A 20588-nucleotide genomic window follows, 5' to 3' on the forward strand; every position below is an offset into this window, starting at 1 on the left:
GCTGACAGGAGCCCCCAAGGACCCAGCAAGAGTCCTCCCACTATGCCATGTGGACTCAAACCAGGCTGTTTATGTCTGCCCAGCTCATTCATTGGCAAAATCACTGTATCAGTATCCACATGCCTTGGCTCATTCCTGAGTTCAAGGCCAGGTGCAGCTTATCTGCTGTAGCAGATCTCCCTGGAGGAAGTTTCTATTTTTATAGATAGTGTGTGAGAATAAGGACACAAAGTCATACACTATACACTTACATCTGAATCTATAGGCAAACAATCCTACTCCTTAAAACTCCTATCTACTCCTTAAAAAGGGTATTTACATGCCTAGATGGAAGTTCTGTGCATAAATGCACCTAAATCTGTCCTAGGCAGGCAGTGTCCTTCCTCTGTGCTGTTCCTTTTATAGCACCATGGAAATACAGATTTTGCTTCTGACAATTTGGTCAGAAATAAATTCCCCTCAGCACACACTTCTCAGGCAAATTCATAAATCATGGAAACAATCTCTGAATTCAGAGGGTGTTGCATGTGTTCATATTTCTAAAAGCAAAGCATCTGTCAGCTACCTGTCAGTATTTGCATTTTTGCCCACACTCTATTTCCTACAACTGTGACTTACGTTGGTATTTGGTTCATTTCATGGTTTCCACCACTTCTCCATGAGATTTAGGCAAGCTTTGAGGATGACGAAAACAACTGCACTTTACATAATGCTGATGTCACAGTACATTGCTAATGAGATCTCTCATTTTTAATACTCAAATAAATACCAGTGCAGATCTCTTTAAGGTACTTGCTGATGATAAGTGTTTTCCATGCTTGATCAAGCTGCAACAGATAAGGTAAGGGCCATGTATTCCTACTGAAATCTGATTATCTGCACATGTACCAGAGAGAGAAATTTCAAATGAGAGTTCTGGATTCAATGTGGACTTCAGAATGCTTTTAATGACTCGATAAAAGAATCTGATATGAAACTCTTGATATTTAAGATGTTCACAAACTCAATCTTGTGCCAAATCTAGCAAAATTTAGTATACAAGAGACAGTTAAAGATGTGAAGGGGATGGATTTAAGCTACACAGTTGACTCCAAGCCAAGGATTGTTTTAAGCCAGCCTTCAGGTTAATGGTATCTTTGCACTGATCTTGAAACTCAGATGATGCATTCTATTGTTTCAGACATTTACATGTTATTTTACATGCCTCTTTCCCCTCCCCCCCAAACAACAAAAAAACCTAACAAACAAAAACCCCACATCTAGGCTGCCAGGAAGGAACACCAGTCAGAAGCATTGAAAATTTTCCTCTGCTGGTAATGTGTCTATGTTCAGATTGCATAAGAAACCACCTCTGCCCATATGTCAGAGGACATGATGGAAGGGGGATTCTATTTTCCTTGGGTTTTGTATGAAAGCTTATGTTCTCTCTCCTATTTATGTACTTATGCCTTGGGAGAGTGCCTAAGTATGAACAGATCAGAGCTACCAGCCTAAACAATGAACTTAAGCTACCCCATAATTTCTATGCTGAATCACCCATCTGGATCTCTCCTTTGGTTTCTGGTACTTTTATGTAATTTCAGCATTTCCAGCAAGCATAGCTGGGCATTTGATATGTCAGTCAGCATTTAAATTAAAAATCAAATTGATTTGGATCAATGGGATCAAAAAGCAAAATGAAACAGCAATGTCTGAACTAACCAAGAGCCAACAAACATCTCTATTAGCACAGAGATTCACTGTCCCTGGAGATATTTAAAAAGAGACTGGATGTGGCACTGAGTGCCATGGTCTAGCAACCGCAACGGTGGTTCAAGGGTTGGACTTGATGATCTCTGAGGTCCCTTCCAACCCAGCCAATTCTATGATTCTATGATTCTAAGGCATGCTGAAGACTCACAAAGCAGCTGAACAGTTACAGATTTCCAAAATGAAGGCGTAGTGAAAACTGAAAATAAACCATTTGCAGTACAAATCACACCATTCAATATCTTGTCATCAGACACTGAAAAGAGAGAGTGATCTGAAGCATGGTATAGGAGCCAAATGAGATTAACATAGCAGTGGTTTTGAAAAGCCTACAAGCTCTCAAAACAGATCAGCATCACCCAAAACACAATATAAATGTTAGAACAAAGGCACTGAAATCACCATGGGGTTTTGCCTGCACTGTGGTCTCTTCAGCTGAACAGTATTTCCAGATAAATTAATTTAAAAATTAAAAAAAAAAAAGATTACTAACCAAGCACATATTCCAAGACGTAATAACTAATCCTTTGTTTGGAATAAATTCAGCCTGTATGAAATGTCAGCCTAACTCAGGCAGGCTGGAAACAGGTAAGGAATGACCTCTGCTAGGCTGAATGTGGACAGACTTTGGTTCTGTAACTATTTCAGTGACAAGTGTCCACATTTATTTGGTATATAGATGGATGGTCTAAAACACAGGTTCCACTCCTTCCCTGGAACTGCAAATACTAATTTTGAGCCCTGTCCTGACAACCTCCACTGAAGCAGTTCCCCCATCACAAGGCCTTCATCCTTGCCATCTTAGGATACCAGTTAGTGAAGGAAGATGTGAGAAATCATGCTGCTCTCTCACTCCAAATACAGAGCAAGTCTTTTTACACTTCATCCAGCTAGTACCTGCTCAAGATTCTGAAGCTTTTATCTCCAGGATGACTTTTGTCAGGCAGCAACATCTCCCTGTGAGCCTGGCTGCTCTTGGAGAGGAGTTGCCAGGCACTTTTTTTTGCATCTTGCTAACCAAGCTTTTCAGCCTCTTTCCTGCAACACAACTCTAACACCATCACTCCTCTCCAGTTCCTTTAATTTCACACAAAAGCCCCAAGTCTTGCAAGAACAACATCCTACTCTAGAATGTAGAATCTAATGCAGCTGCCAGTACATTACAGAAAAATTTGGTTTGAAGCCCACTGTCAGAAATATACATTAGACATAACTTTCTATTCTCAAACACTTCAAAAGGTAAGAAAATTCACTTCTGCCCATCCCATAAATGTAACAATGCACAGATATTGCATACAGTCACTTGAGGCCAGGTGGACCTTTTATTAAATGCACTAGAGAACTCCTGCAATTTAATAATTACAGCTTCGAGGCATTCACAGGCTAGCCTGTAATTTTATTCAATTACAAAATGACCCTAATAAAGCCCTGGTGTTGTCTGTCATGTTACTTGAATCTGATAGGTGCAATTAATATGAAATGAAGACTGTTAATACTTCACCAAGATTCCTGGTGAAAACCTGGTATTATTTCTCTTAGGTTGTGATGAATGAGGCCTTTCTGCTCTTGACAACAACGTGTTAAATACCATGAGGCCAGCAGCAGATACATAATGGGTTCAGGTATTTATTTTCTTGCTTTAAACACCTGGCAATTAAATCCTTCAGAAGTTTTGGCATTGACTTCAGCAGGGTTAGGGTTTCAGAAGCAGAGATTACAAATGGCCCAGGTAAGTGCATTGCTGGCAGTCAGCAAACTCACTGTGCTTTTCCTGATCTGGGGATCAGAATTTTAGAGGATGGTTATTGGTTTTCTCTTAAAAACATTTTTTTTAAAAAAAACCTAAATAAATTACATGGAGACTCGGGAGACACCTAAAGTGATGGTGGCTAACCTGAAAATTCAGAAATCAGCATCTGAGCTGGCCTGAAAGCAGAATTCACTAAAGCAAATTTGGTCTGCAAAAACTGAGTTTAAAGCCCAGTCTAACCCCAAGAACCCACACATAAGAACATTCCACATGGAGACTTTTCCTTTTTCTTGTGAGATTCTTGTGACTTTCCCACTCAAGATGTCTGTGTGCTTCTTCAAAGTCGCTGGAGAAGGGAGCTAAAATTAATTTCCTTATTTAAACTTCAGACATTCTTTCAGTTTCCATGACACCAAGTCTGCACAGTGTAGCATCATTAAAAAAAAAAAAAAAAGTATGGTCTCTTCATTGCTGTAGCCTGAGCATGCTTAAATACTGTGTATATCATCCCTTCCAGAGATAAGGACATTGCCATTATTAAAGATGGAAAAACAAGATCATACTTTTCTTTTTTGGCAGCTGACTGAATATTGTCCACTTGAATACAGACCTAATGCACTCTCAGATCCTGAAAACTCTTACCACCAGATGGAGACAACTCTTGGATAACAGCATGGAACACGAGGTATATTTTCAAATTAATCAGAACTCCAATAATTCCATAATTCAATAATCCATGGACAGACCCCAATTTTGGTTTATTAAGCCAGAAGGCACCTGAGAAGGCAAACTGAGGCCCAGACCTCTGAAAAGCATAGAACCCCCAAACAGGTACAAACCACCTCCACTTCCACTGATGTCCATTCACATGGAGATTATGGGGATCTCTGAGGCTTGTGCTGATAAATGAAGATTTGCAGAGCACTGAAGACACTATTGGGTGACCTCAGGCACTCATTAATATTTGTGTATGATCCATTAATATTTGCATGTTCTGGCAAGTCTCACTGTGATATTAACACAGTTGTCATGGGGCACAGTTACATACTTAAAGGTTATGAAAAATAATTATTCTATTATTTCCAGGCAGATTTCTTTAACTAACCACAGCAGTAAACTTGTCAGGAATGTCTAATGGAAGAATATCTGTCCATTTTACACTTCCCTCTTCATTACAGTTTCCTATCCTCTCAACATACCCTCAACAACTGCTGAAGTGGCTGAAAGTTTGATTCCAAACCAGTAAGTACCATTGGGGACATTAAGGAAATCTCTCCTGAATTTGTCAAAGCAAAATTAAGCTGACAGACTGATAAGGGCACCAGAGAGGATGCAAAATATTATCTACTGGAACCAAATCTGCAAAACATTACAAGAATTACTCCCAAACTGGAATGGGTGTAAAGCATGGAGCTGCCTTGTATATGTAAGTATTTTCAAACTAGGCAACCCCCTGATTAGCAAGAAATGTGTGGCTATTCTAAATTACATGAACTCATCCAGCTCACCTAGCAAGTAGAATTAACTGGTTGATATCAATCTCCAAGACATCTGCAAATAGCCAGCCATCTGCCCACATTTCTCACTGCTATGAGTGTCCCTGCACATACACTGGTAACAGACATCAAATAAAACAGTTAAGAAGAGAGACCATCTGGGTTTTAAAGGGTTTGGGTGGTCAACTCTTCCTCCACTGGAAGGGGAACAGTATTCCCTGGAAGTTGAGAGGCACTGTGACACAGACATGGCTGATAAAACAGACAGCAGAAAGCAGTCTGTGTGGAGAAATGTAAAATAAATGTAAAATAACTAAGGCATCTCTTGTACAAGTATTGAAAAAGCACCTGCTTTATGAAATATACATAATATCTATCTTATATTTACAAGTATAAATTAAAGCACCTTATTGTAAGGACTTTGGACTATTCATAGTGCTACAAAAGGGTGTAAGATCCCCCAAGATTACCAAAGTTACATTCTTAGTAATAAACCTCTGGACTCCATCAGACACTTCTACCTCTTTCACAAATGATGTTTCCTCACAAACCACTTTCAGTCACACTAAGTCAAGATGCTCAACTTCAAGCCCATTCTTAGCAAGACCCAAACATGAGCTTAACTACAACCATTTGTGGAAACATTGTCCTGAACTGGGACATGAAGCATTCACCAAATCACCTTGATGTCACCTAGCCATGAGAAAAAAATGTCTAAGCTAAATTATAACATACTTAGTAGTTTTATGACAGCAAAATCACTACTTTAGTAAAGTGAGAAGTGATTTTTAAATTAAGTCTTATTTACAAGTAAGAGGTTTCAGGAGATGTCAGACTGGTGTAGGTGAGACACTTGTCCCCTGCTATCAGTACTACCAAGCAGTTGATTGCTTTATCTTTGATCAATAGCTCCTGGTTTGTAGGCTACTCCACGAAAGATTCATCTAGACAAAGACAACAGCTTTGTGATAAATCTGGCCGAGTTATCTTTGCAATGGTTTCAAATATTTCTGGTCTATGCACACAAAATAAATTGTCCAGAAAAGACCAACAGCAGCTATTGGGCTGTCTCAACACGGTACTGGGTGAGAATGAAGAACAGATTCTATACATCATACGTACAAGATAATTATCTGTGCTAAAAGTTCAGTGCTTGTTTTGTTATTTTTTGTAAGTCAGATAGCAGAACCATTGTTATATAAATTAGTTAATGGAAACAAAGCTCTTAATTTTTGAAGAAGTGATAGGTGATGCATATTTAGAGATAATACCAAAATGTTTCCTTCAACTACCAAACACTAGAAAATAATACATTTAAAAAAAGTTATACAGTCACATTTTTAACTTAAAAAAAGTCTTCAAACTCTCATAAATTGTATCTTAAGACATTCTGGTTAGTTGATTAAGATAGGGGAACAAAGAAAAAAAGAAAGAAGACTGTCTCTAGAGGAAAAAAACCCAAACAAATGAAGACAGAAAATGAAGTTTTCCTATGTAGATGCTTATACAGGGGTTAGCAGACCAAGGGAGTGAAAAGGAGAGATGAGCTCTCTGCAAAGCAATATGGATTAGAGGATCCCAGCTGCCTCAGATGGAGCTCAGTATTTCCCCATCCAGCTTTTCTCCAAGTCACCTGCAGATCCAGCTGGGCAATATCCTGGGAGTGATGCACTCCCCAAATGCCAAGCAACATGCAGAAGCACTACAGACAGCCAGGAAAAAAATGTACACAGCTCAAACCTGAGGGCAAGGTGACCGAGATCCTCATTGTCTCAGGGAACCTTTCCACTCCCTGGAAAGGCAGCAAGGAGGGATTGGAACAAACAACAAACAAGAAAATTCCAAAGATATTGACTGTGGGCACCAATGAGCCATGGGAGTTACTACAGAACTGAAATGGGGATTAAGGTATATGACATCTCATAGCTATTTTAGCCATTTCTCTGGCAAAGTGGTGGTGCTATTGGCTTTTGAAGGATTTCACTCCCCATGATACCATTGCTGCTCAGGGTTGTGTTTCATCACGATATTCCCTTGGGCTGGCATTCAATATTTAAATATAAAATCTGGAAGGAAAAGGCTTTCAGCTTCCTTTATGATGTGAGAATGCTCTAGCAAATGCTTGTTTTGCAGAAGCTTAGAAGCAGTTCTCTGTATCTGTTGGCTATCTTCAGAGACAAAAAAAATAGAAGTTGCTCAGGCTATGTTTTTCTTCTAAGTGCCTTTTCTTGCAGCTTCCTCTGCTATAAACAAGTCACACAGAAATAAAGAAATTGACACAGGTTTATTACCATCACACAGCTAAATTATTTCCAGGTGATAAAAAAAGATTTGCTGTGCAGATCCTTACTTGAAAAGCTGATGCTTCAGACCTTAGGGTTTACTGTGCCTGTGCAGAGCTTCTGCCAGAGCTGCTTCCCAGTGTGGAAAAGAGATGGGTGGTAGTTCCAGAGAGGTGCAATCCCTAAACCCATGAAGAATTACCATAATCACCTTCCACATGTACTACAACAATTTTCCCAGGGAATGGGGTAATTTTTTCCAGCATGAGACTTTAAAATACTGATTCAAATCCATCTAAATACCATTAAGTTATAGGCAAACAGTTAGGAAATTGAGTATTACTACAAGCCTAAATTTGTCTCCTTCTCCTGAGACTTCTCCTGAGAACTACTGATCCTTATTATTTCTAAGTCTATGAGGGCAATCTTTATCTCATCCCAAGTATCATTCCCTCATGTCTCCAGGCAGTGTCTAGCTTGCTGTAAGGATATACACAAACACACACCGAGGGCCAAAGATCTTCTAGGGAAACCAGCAAGCAGTTGGCACCCTATCACAGGGAAAGGAAATTCAGCATTGCAAACCTGAGTTTTATTTATAATTTATAATATTTGTCATCAAAAGCATGCATTGATTCCTAGAGAATGTAACATTTGAATTGGGAAAAAGTCAGCTCTGCTCTGGGGTGGGACTAGTGTCTTAAATTGGTAGAAGTTGATTAAAATATAATTTATTATCAAAAAAAGGAAAAACTGCTCCGAACCTGGAATTCTGATACATTAGCTGTTTACTAAAATAAAATCTTTTTTTACAGATTCAGAACTTTAAGATCTTTTCTGGAGAGCAAACACTTCCTAAAACATTTTTTGCTGTTGGAAATCCATTTCACTAATAGAGGAAAACACTTTGAATGGAAACAGTCAATTTTTCTACCCCCAGCAGGAAAACTTAATCATCACCTGCAAAACCATGACAGTAGAGGATCTACCTCTTTACAGGGGACCATTTAGTCTTAAGAATTGATGAAAAAGACTAAAGACTTGTTGAGTCTTCTGTCTGTAAACAGCACTGCCATAATTCCCCAGTGTTGGTGTCCCACTCCTCCAAGCCAGCCCTGAGCAGCAGAAAGCTCTCAGCAGATGCTCTTAAAACCCAGAGTCAGCTGCAAAGGAAAAAACACCAAAGGAGCAGAGTCCTGCTCTGCATCCCCTTACAATCAACTTGGTAAAACAAAATCAACTTGGTAAAATAAAATCAACTTGGTAAAACAATAGCCTTTGGCTATTTTTATCAACCTGGTAAGGGGTTGGGAGGAAGGAAAAAAAAAATACAAGAGATGAAAAACAGGTGAAGAGCACAGAAGTGAAGACAAAAAAAAAAAAAGAAAAAAAAAGGAAAAAAAAAAAAAAAAAAAAAAAAAAAAAAAAAAAAAAAAAAGGTGTGTATGAGAGAGAAGTCCAAAGGAGAGATTTATAGATTTATTTGATGTCTGGGAGGGACAGAAATTATTATCACATGCAAAAAAACAACCAAACATCCTCCCCCCCCAAAAAAACCACCCCAAAACCTCAGTAGAAAATGGAGAGAGGAGCACTGAAGGGAAAATAAGGCAAGAGAAAGACATGGAGGGCAATGTTCTAACAAGACATAACAGATTTCACTCAGACAGCTCCTCATTTTCCAACATGAAAAGTCTTGAGACAGTACTTAGTAAAGACAGGAATTTCAAAGAAAACCAGATGGTTTCAAACACATGGGCATCTAAAGAGTGATAAAAGACCAGGTATGACAACCCTGCAAAGCTGCTTCCCTCAAGGAACATGATGCTGGCAGGTAAAACTAGGAGAAAGTGAGTGTACAATAAAGCTTAAAAAGGCACAAGGGGGTTTAAGAGTGTTCTGTACAAGGACTGGAAGCAATCATGACCAAGGCTGCAGCATCAGACTGTTCTATTCTAAGGGGTTTTTTTTCTGAGTAGAAACACAGACATGCCCCAGAAATACAACCAAAGATTGAACATTTTCTAATAAGGAGACTTCTGAAAGGGCAAAGGAAAAGCAGAAGTCTTCTAAGAGAAGATTCTGAAATGGAAAAGGAAAAAGAATACTGACATTTTAGCTAGAGAGATCTTTATTATATACTGATTAACAACTCTTGCACAATTGGAAAATCCAAGAATTCTTCTATAGTGAAACACCCAGAAGTGAAACACCCAGAGCTTCTATAGTGAAACACCCAGAGCTTTGATCATGAGAATTGGAATTATTCTGCTGCTGTAGCAGTAACAACTGGGTGCAAAAGCTTCTCAGGTGCTTCACAAATCTCTTTAAGCAAAAGAAAACTGTGCAGCTTCTTGGACTGGGATTGAACCCAGCCTGCCCACAACACACACTTAACTAATGTTAAGTTGACACATTTTATAGTAATCTTAAGATTAGACATGTATGTTAACTGAAGATGAATTTACTTTCTAGGTTCTCAGGTCGTTCTTAATGCTGCTGTGTGAGGTCAGACACATTTGACACAACCCAACAGTGGGAAGAAATTTTTTGGACAAAGACTGCAACACCAAGCAATGAATAGAAGAGCACAGTTTCATGATGTGCAATTTATAAAGCTGGAATATGGAGATTAATGGGATGCAAAATTCTCTTCAAAATACATGTATTATCTACTATCTAATATCTGTGAGCTATTCTTACAATGACTTGCAAAATGAGATGCCTTGTAAGGAGAGATTGGAACAGTAAGAGGCAAACCAAGGATCATATAAAAAGGGAGGAAACCCAAGGTATGGAACAAACTATGAAAAAAATTAATATCCCAAATAAGTAAGGTGGTGTTCAGGGACAAATCATCCTTGATGGTTTGTAGATAACTATGTAAATAACAGGGGGGGCTGTCTTGGTAGATGAGCATAGAGAGGGAATGGCTTTGTTAGAGCACCCCAGTGCCAGGGGTCCTCTCTCATTCTTAAGACTCCAAGACACTATGGAATACAAATTACTTTTAAAAAGCTATGTCTCATTAAGTGTGTAGCACAAGGGAGCAATTGCCAGCTCATCCTATTCCATGTATCCCTGAAGGAACTACATTCCTATGCAGATGCAATGGTTCTGTTCATGTTTAATGAATATACAAGATATACTTCAGCAAGGATTCTATGGAGTTACATGGCTGGAATGTACATTTCTGTGTTTGGGGAAATAAATGATAAACTTTTTTTTCCCCTGCAGTTTTGGCTCAAGCTGAAAATAAGGTTAAAATAAATGAGCTACCTTTCCAATTTAAAGCATGGAATGTTACATACCTAAACACAGTTAAACACATCAAATTTGAGATAAAAACTCTGACATACCCTTAGGTCTAACAAGTAATTGAATATCACTGATTATACTGTCAGAAATAAATGAACAGAACTTCACTGTATGGACTGTTATTATAAGTCACTACTGAGAGGGAAAAGAAATGCACATTTATTTGAAAAAGCCATTATATCTTTAAGTAGCAAAGACCCAAAGAAACTAGCTTTTCATATTTCAGTAGCAATAAAACAAACAGTATAATCTTTTAATCATCTCCTTCAGTTCTCCTCACTTCAGTTTTCTAAGATTTATCTCAAGTAATTTATTGAAGAGAAGCCAAAAAACCCACTGCCTTTGTTAAACTTGTCTTGGAAAATACAGCTGTGCAGCATTGGTGTTCCAGAAACAAAACAATATTTACAGTCTTTCTACATCTCCTAGAAATGGTGAAAGAAGAGGTGTTTCCACTCACCTATTTTTTAATTAAAAACACTGTTTCCACCAGGGTGGTAAATTCACCAAAATCAGTAATTTTCAGCATATCATGGCTGGAGGATTACTGCTAAAGGGTCCACAAAACACACTGAAGAACTGCAAGCCTAATATCAATGAGCTTCAATTCACTGCAAACCTATTAGCAGACTTGTAGGCATCCAGGAATGTGGGCAGTGGGTTAGACAGTAGATGTAAAGCTGGAGGATTTAATACAGTAAAGTTTTAAAGTTGAGGTTCCAGCTAAGGGATTTGTTTTTTCTCCTGCTGATAACAGAAATTGTAGTTCTGAATAGAATTACCTTCTGAGATACTACACTGAAACATCCTCAGGAACCAGGTGGTTATGTGGGGGATCTTTGACCCCTTCTCACCCACATTCAGGACCTGTGGCCTCTCCATCTTGATTTCTCTTCTGGAGAAACCAATACATGATGAGGAGAAATGAGGAGAGAACTGGGCACTAATGAAGCCCCTGGTTACATCCTGCTATGGAATCAAGACACAGAAACCTGTAGAATCAAGACACAGAGAAAGTCTATTTGAACATAACCAGTTACAAATACTTTGCCTCCTCTTTCTTCTTGCAGCTGCCAGGTACTTCCTCAAACTCTGTGGTACAATCGATACAGTTGGGTTTAAATCTTATCTTTTAGCAGTTATGCCTCTGCCAAGATGACTTTGTGGAAGTTATGGGAAGTAAATATTATTGAAAGAGATAGAATTACTATTTAATAGCCTCCTATATTTTATGTCTCTTGCCTCAGCACCACTCGACAGCTTACACAGACTGTGCTTGGTTCCAAAGCATTCCTTCCTTTGCAAGAAAATACTAAGCAATAATCACTGTGTCAGCAGTAGATGACATGCTGCAGGTAAAACTGAATGCACTTCTGCATTGGTAAACTGAGAAATTACATGGACTACTCAGATTTTTCTACATCTGATTTATATGAGTCAATGATTGTATTGTTCACTCCCTTCATAGCACAGAAGTCATCAAGTGACTAGTACTCAAATGCAACTGAAAGGGCTTATTTTGAAATGCTATTTCTGTGCAGGTCAGCTATGCAGAAGTTGTTGGGAAGTCACTGGGCTATACCTTTAAAAAAGGTCAAACTCTTCATCAGCCTGGCTTGTGATGTACAGAGGCAGAGGTCACTTGAAACTCAGTCATCTCACATGATAATCAGCTACAGGCTCCATCAAACAAGTGCAGCAAAAATGAGTTCTTTTAGTCCTTTGCTTATATGGGAAAAGTAGAAATGTCCTCTTACCAAGAAAAGAGACTCTTAAAGTGCCAACACTGAACTAACTGTAGGTTTCCCACCCCTTCTGCCAAAAATCTTCCCGTGCTCTATGATGTGCCACTAAGAAGGCAGCAAAGAAATAGTGAGCTACAATGAAGTTAACACCAGTGACAGACTGCCAAGGTATTCTAACAACTCAAGCTAACAAGTTCAAACAAAAAACCCAATGGGACTAAGCCAAACCATCACTTAAACAAAAGCAAGTCATTCTCCTCAGGACAGCATACTGAGAGGAGGTGCTTCAGATTAACAGGCAAAAGTTAGAATCAATGGTGATACAGATTTGTTTCTGAGGAAGATTTTTCTTCTTGACATGTCCCTTCTTACCACAAATATCTGAAGACAGCACTTGTATGAATATCATGGCAAACCAATGCTGCAGATAAGCAAAGAGCATACAAAAATCCAACTGCTTTTGCAAGCAGACAGCTTGGAAGATCAATGCAAACTTCAATGAATCAATACTTCACCACTTTGGAGAGAAAGCTGTACCTTACAACTTGAGCCAAAGCTCAGCAGATTCACTGCTCCTCCACTGGCTTCAACAGCTCTGAAGGAGATACACAAGGTGGTCCCAAGGTTGAAAGATGTGAGATTCAACAAGGCAAAAAGTGTCTCACCTAGTGACAAAACTCAGTGTCCCAGGCTGTCACAAGTAGTAGTGGAGACTACTTTCTTGTTCTAGACCTCATAGGTCAAATTTATCCCTATGAATTTTAAGTGAAGTTAAACATTCAAGTCCCCCAACCACTTGGCATAGCTGAAGACACCCAGAGCAGAACCAGCATGCAGAAATGGGGCTCACACTGAATGGGGTGGAACTGCTTGTCAGCACTACTGCTGGCTCTGCTCTGGGTTATAAATGCTTGATTTTGATAAATATCAAGAGCCAAACTTCAAAACCCTGCTGAAAGCCATCCAGAAGCTTCTCCAAGTTCCTAAGAATGTCAGCACAACCCAACCATGCCTCAGTTTCATAACAGATAAAGCTCAGAGGTGCACTTAGGGTGGATATTAGAAAGAATTTCTTTACAGAGAGGGTGATCAGCCATTGGAATGGGCTGCCCAGGGAAGTAGTGGATTCTCCGTGTCTGGAGATATTTCAAAAGAGACTGGATGTGGCACTCAGTGCCATGGGCTGGGAACTGCAGCGGGAGTGGATCAAGGGTTGGACTTGATGATCTCTGAGGTCCCTTCCAACCCAGCCAATTCTATGATTCTATGATCTCCATCTCCCTCCTGCATTGAGTTTGTTTCTGTTAGGAATGGATCCTGCGTGCCTGGAACAGAAAATAATTATAGCAGGTTCTGGAAACCTGAAATAACCAACCCTTGATTAATTCACACTTATCCATACGTAAATCCAATGTGAATGCTGTCAGCACTTTTTCTCATTAGAATTCAACACGAGTTTAAGAAGACAATTGTTTTAGTAAAGGAACAAATGTAGCAACAGTACTGAATTAAGTCTGTAAAGAGAGAAATCTTCAACTTCAGTGTTTAATTTGCACATTAATACAAAACTACAGGAAGCCCAAAGTCAAAATTATTACCAACACATCCTGAAATATGTAAAAGGTAAGACCAGTCATTGACCATGGAACAAAAATACAAGTATAAGGGGAGAAAGTGTTATTGAACTGAACGTGCAGATCCACAGGATGCTGGGAGGGACACACCTGGCTTTGCAATGGGATAGCCATGCAGGCTGGAGCACACATGCTGCACTTGAGGACCACAAAAGGGAGGCAAGAAGTTGGATTCATCTTAGACCACATATGAGATCCATATCTTAAAGCTACATCTGACAGTTGCTGCCAGTGTGTATGAGCCATTATAAAACCTGAGGCATCTGCCTCTCATTGAAAAGAGGCTCTCATATGTGCAGCATGTGACTGGAAAATTGTGATGGCATGCACTGGAAAAGCAGAATATGGGGTATGCAAAGCTTCCTGCCTCACATATGCTTCTGGTACAAAATACTTAGGATGTAATTTACTTTCAGATAATAATCACAGCCATTCCCTGTGCTGTTCTGATACACTCCAGAATTCAAACTGAATGCTACAAAACTGCACTGAACACTCAAGATTTGCTTTTTATGAATCACATGTAAGGCTCAGTAAACACCACTTCTGAGCACATAACCCAAGTATTAAGTGGTCAACCCAAGTTCCCTCAAACAAGACCTGGAGAAAGGAAAGTTCTCTCTGTGAATCATCTTCTGGAAGGCTCTGTCATTCCATCTATTAAGAGCTCAGAGGAAGCATTAGGACATGTGTTACAACAGGCAAAAAGACAACTTCCAATTAATACTAACTTATGAAATGGAGACACAGGAGCTAGAGCCTCTTCAAACCTAATTAACAACTAATTTGTTTTGAGTAAGAAAATAAAATCACAAACCCTAGCTAAGATCATGGATTTTTCTGTAGGAAAAAGAGCATCCTCTACAAGAGCATCCCCTGTATTTTTACTTTTCTACTAGAAAAGTTGATTCCAGAGAAATGTAAGGCATCTGAAAGAGGAATTCTAGATGCTTCTCTGCTTAAAACATACTTGGTCAAGAAGCAAACACAGTTTGACTCCCAGCTCCTTTACCAAGCCAACCAAAACAAAGATGCTGCTCTGCAAAGGCTGTAGCAGAGGATGCAGCAGCCAAGGGTGTTCGAGCAGGAGAACCCCAGAGCTCCACGTCCCCTGTGAACACAGATGTCACAACTCCATCCCACTCTGCTGCATGTGCAAGCAGTGACCTCAGAACAGGCTCCCTGAAAGCAAAAGCTTTTAATGCACTGACTGAACTGGTTCAAAATGAACACTGTTGGTTCTCTGTCTGGTGAACTATAAATAAATCTTGAAAAAGTTGGACTGGAAGATTTCCACAAGAGGAGTCAATAGAATACCACCCTGGGTTTGACTGGGGGTAGGAGGGGAAAGGGAGCTCCTGCCATTTCTCCTTCAAACTGAAGAATAGTATCTTGCTACACGTTGCCTATAGATATTAAAATCAGGACACACTCTGTTAGCAAAAGGTCACTGGCATGTCTACTCCCAGAAAACAGGAAATATAATTAAACATACAGCTGTGAAGTAAGACTTTTGGCAGGAGAAAGGGAGCTTTGGAGAGAAAGTGACAAGGGCAATGCACTATGAAGTAGCACAGTAACGTGGTGAAGAGAGGGAATGAAAGCACAGGGACAGAGATGAAGGATGAGAGTGGGGGTGAGAGGGAGAAAAAAGAAGGACAAAGATAAAATGACATTAAAAGAGAAGGCAAAACACACGGATGAGAAGAATGTGCATAAGGAAAAGAAACAGCTCCCTTAGGAGTAATAGTTCTTTAGTAAGGACAGGAGCCACATTGTTATGCAACAGCATGTACTGTTTTCTGTATAGAAAGAGTTTATTTAAGCTTATATGAAACCTCAAAAAAATATTTGTGGGAGGGGAAAAAAAAAAAGAAAAAAAAAGGGAGTAACATCATATTTCTTTAGACATTTAAATTGCTTTTTAGGTCATATTTCACCCTCCCTTCCCACCCCCCAAGTATTTCCAAGATGGAATTTTTGTCTTCCCACTCCAGGATTTGACGTGGGTAGAGCACCACAGATGCTGCTGAACTCACAAACCTGATTCATTCTTCCCTGGAATCTTGTGCTATCATTTAGGCTGGGACCAAGCTAACATGAAAGGCTGCAAGTCAGAAAGGCAATTGTACAAGCTTATAAATTCACTTTTCCCCAGCAAAATGGGGGTACAATAGAAAGAGTAAAAATAAATCTGGTTCTGAACCTCTGCTAGTTTGTCAAATGTTTAAGAGTAATAATTTTCCTCCCCTTCCAGCAGACTTAAGCTCTAAAACTCCTCTGAGTTTTAATTATACAGAGGGCAATAATTTTTCAACTTCACAGAACAAATTCCCTAAAATGAAAAGAGTTTCATACAGTCAATCAGCAAAGCCCTTCAGTCTCACTAATCATGTTCTACAAGTCCAGATTATTTTCTGCAAGTTTCCTTTCATTTCAGCCTCTGGTACTGTGCAATCACACTGCTGGGTATCAATTCAGTACTCAAAAAGAATTCTCAGAATAAACTGTAAAGAGTCAGATGACATAAAAGAAGCTGCCCCCAAGATATGTGATACAGTGCTCATATTTTTGAAAGCTGAGGCCACTTTCAGTAAGAAAGATTCCTTGCTTACTTCATTTCAGACTTTAGAACAAACAAAAGCTCTAACATTTTCAAAGGTTGGACATATTTTTCACTCCCACTGTTTCTTAATAAAACACCATTTGTGTGGGAAACCAGCTTAGTGCATACTTTAAAAACAGGCAAACCATTAATTGATCCAACATGTTGGCAGTTTTAGAGAAACTCACTAGACAAGAGCAAGTGATGCATCTTAGGTTTTGAAACAGCTTGGGCTTTACTTCAGGGGTGTGTGTGAGTATGCCAAGCTCCTACTACTTCATGCTGCTGAGTAAATACTCTGTGATACCTTCAGTGCCACGAAGTATAGTCTGACCAGCTACTAGCCCATGTGCAGGTTATAAGGAACAGTTTTAAGGAGAGGGTGTAAGTTGCTTGTTGTGCAAAACCAATAGAAAAATGCTAAAAATACTAAAAGCTCCCCTTCTTCCACCACAGTCCTTAGAAAGCAAAATGACCTTCCCCAAATAAACGTTTAAACTCTTACAAAGGCTCTTCACCAGAGGTTCCAAAAGCAGCACTTTTGCATCAGATCAACAGTACTAAAGCATTCTAGTTAGGCAACAAACTCTTCTTTAGCACATCCACGCTAGTTTACTGTATAAAATTTAGATGTCAGTGGAATAACATCCTGTTTTGCAGCTCGTGTTTCAGTTTACTCCTCACTCTGCTGAGATTCAACCAGCATCAAACAGCTGGGCACGATTAGTTAACTGGATGCAAACCAAACTGAGATTTCACAAGAGGTGGCATTTTAGTCTCCATGGCACAGGCTGCTGATAGCAAAGCCCAGTGGCCCCTGGCAGAAAACACTGTCCCTAAATATAAATCTGGTGATCTGTTTTTAAAACATTTATTTCAGATGAAACATTGTTACAAACACCAGGAGGTTTTGCGGACATAACTCAAGGTTTGGGTCGTTTGGATGACTCGATTTCTGCTCTCTTCTAGTTAAGGAGCTAGGTGAGACCCGAGCGACACCGAGCCCAAGTTCCATCCGAGTACTCACTGGGGAGAGTGAACACCTCTCCACAGTTCTGCAGAAATTCTCTCGTGTTCTCACCAAACCAGACACTCAGCATTTCTATTTGATCCCACACTCCCAGAGCCGAGACAGTGGACGCTGTGTTCCCAACCTTATTGCATCTCCCGATAAACCAGCACCACGAACACGGTGCTTCCCTTCTCAAGGTCTCAATCACACCTCACCCCCCCACGGCACCTGCCAGAGGATCCTCAGATCACAACAAAACCCACAGAAGGGCTCAGGGTCCCATCCATTCCTCTAACAACTCGCAAACTTTACATCTCCCAAACTTTCCACCGCTGGAGCACCAGCGTGCATCGCCGCTGGCAACATGTCCGTCCCTTCCACCGCCGTGGCAGCAAGGAGAGCCGCTCCACGCCCGCCGGGATGGGCAGCCCCCACCCAGCGAGGCCCGCAGCCCACCCCGCTCCCTGTTGGGAGGTGCAAGGACACCTTCCCCCAAGGATGCGGAGCAGCGGTGCGGGGCCAGCACGCAGAGGAAAAAACGAGGGCCACCCACCCACCTCAGCGCAGCACCTCGAGGTGCACCCGTGGAGCGCGGTCAGGGTGCCGGGGCTCACCTGCGTGGGGCATGGTGATGGTCTCGTTGGCGTTGCTGGAGCCCATGTTGTAGATGACCACGGCTGAGGCGTTCTGGGCGGCGGCGTGGCGGATCTTGTCCTTGTAGGTGCAGTTGCCCCGCGGGATAAGGGCCACCCAGCTCTTGCCGGGCGCCGGGGCGTTGAAGCGGGTGCCGGGGTCGCAGGCGAAGCGGTCGGCGGGCGAAGCGGAGACGGCCACCTGCCCGCGGGCGTCCTGCTTGGGCGACTGCTCGCCGTAGCGCCCGCACTCGCTCTTCTCGCTGCGGAGCTCGGTGCTGCCGGCCGCCGGGTCGGCGTAGGTGATGTTGACGAAGGCCGTGTACCACTCCTCCTTCTCGGCTACGGTGAAGTCCAGGCACAGCAGATGCACGAAACAAAAGGACAGCAGCCATGTTGAGAGAGCCAGGCTGCGGCAGGCTTGGATCACAGACATTGCCATCTTCATCTGCCGGGTCCCCCCCCCACCCCCCCCCGAACCCCGGCCGGCCCGGCCCGCCCCCGCCGCCGCCTGTCTGTGTGTGCGTGCGCCTGTGGCGTGCCCCGAGCAGCCGGCTCCGTGCGGGGCGGTGCTGATCCCGCCGGGCTCCGTGCGGGGAAGCGAAGGGGGGGAGGGGGGCCCTCCCCTCTGCAGCCTAATTCATGTCGGAGCCGTTTGATTTCCTCGGGCTGGCCCCGTCTCCGCCCTCCTCGTCCTCCTCTCCCCCACCCACCCCCCGCTCCCCCACCGCCTGGCTTCCTCCTGCCCCTCTCTCCCCTCCCCGCACAGCTGCCTCCCCCGCTGCTGGCAGCTCGAGCGGAGAAAGCGCGGAGGAGGCGGGGGGGTGCGGGGGGGATTTCCACACACGCAGTTAACGCCTGGAACCGCTCCCGCTGCGGGCCGGGCCCCGCGGGCACCCGACGCGGCCCGAGAGAGAGAAAGGGGCAGAGCTGCCCCGGAGAAGGGGGGGGGGCACGGGGCGGTGGCGCCATCTGCTGGGAGAGGGCAGGGAGTGCGGGGGGAACCGCCGGTACCTCGGTAGCGGGACTGGGAACGGGGAGTGGGGAGTGGGACTGGGGATTAGGAGTGGGACTGGGACTAGGACTGAGGAATGGGGAGTGGGACTGGAGACTGGGGCTTAGGAGTGGGACTGGAGACGGGGGCTGGGGGCTTGGGACTGGGGGCTTGGGACTGGAGACTGGAACTGGAGACTGAGGACTGGGGGCTTGGATCTGGGGACTGGAGACTGGAACTGGAGGCTGAGGACTGGGGGCTTGGATCTGGGGACTTTAGACCAGGGACTGGGACTAGGAATTGGGACTGAGGACTGCAGACTGGGAACTAGGGGACTGGGGACTATGATCGGGTTTGGGGGCTTGGAGCCGGGGGTAGCGCAGGGCCCTGGGAACCCCAGTGCCAGGAGGTTAGCTGGTCACACCTCCAATTCCTGAGTTTTAACTGTGAATTTTATTTTTTTTTTTCCTTTCCTGCTTGCTGTAAGTTAAATGCAGATGTGGATGTTACGATCATAGAATCATTTTGGTTGGAAAAGGCTCTTAAAATCACCAAATCCAACTGCTAATCCAAGTCCACCATTAAACCACGTCCCTCAGCACCACATCTACACGGCTTTGAAGTACCTCCAGGGATGGTGACACCACCACTTCCTTGGATGCTCCAGTGCTTGACAACACTTTCAGTGAAACAATTTTTCCTAATACCCAATCTAAACCTGCCCTGGCACAACCTGAGGGCATTTCCTCTCATCCAGTCACTTGCTACTTGGGAGAAGAGGTCGACCACCTCTGTAGCCCACCTGGCCACATCCATCCCCCTTTCAGTTAGGAGTAGAGAGTAATAAGCTCTTCCCTCAGCCTCCTTTTCTCCAGGCTAAGCAACCCCAATGTCCCCTCAGATGCTCTTTGTCATACTCATTCTCCAGACTCTTCACCATTTTTGTGCCCTCCTCTCCCTGGCAGCTTTCCAGCCACTCTTCCCCATTGCAGGGGGCTGGTGTGACTCAAGTGTGGGACCTTATTTAATCCTTATTTCATCTCATACAAACGGCCTCAGACCACTAAATACAGCCTGTCCAGGTCTCTCTCTACTCTCAAGAGGAGAAACACTCCCACACAACTTGGTGTCATCTGCAAACTTACAGAGGATCCACTGAATCCCCACATCCAGATCATTAATAATGATACTAAACTTAATACTAAACTTAATAAGAATACTAAATGGGACTGGCCCCAACACAGAGTCCCGGGGAACACAACTGGTGACCAACTCCCAGCTGGATTTAACTCCACTCACAGCAACTATCTGGGGGCAGCCATCCAGACATTTTTTTACCCAGCAAATCATATACTTGTCCAAGCATGAGCA

At 42.4% G+C, this 20588-nt stretch overlaps 1 protein-coding gene across 2 annotated transcripts in view; it reads right to left on the reverse strand.

Moving 5' to 3' along the window:
- Window positions 1-18678, reverse strand: part of RNF150 (ring finger protein 150) — a 123663-nt gene extending 104985 nt beyond the window's left edge. For both annotated transcript variants that reach the window (XM_030450700.1, XM_030450701.1), the window contains exon 1: window positions 18206-18678. In XM_030450700.1, coding sequence (XP_030306560.1) covers window positions 18206-18671 — 466 coding nt within the window. In that variant the 5' untranslated portion in view covers window positions 18672-18678. The remainder of the gene's footprint in view (window positions 1-18205) is intronic.
- Window positions 18679-20588: the final 1910 nt, after the last annotated feature.

This window comes from Calypte anna, chromosome 4B (assembly GCF_003957555.1).
Source record: "Calypte anna isolate BGI_N300 chromosome 4B, bCalAnn1_v1.p, whole genome shotgun sequence".
In the NCBI taxonomy this organism is placed as follows: Eukaryota; Metazoa; Chordata; class Aves; order Apodiformes; family Trochilidae; genus Calypte; species Calypte anna.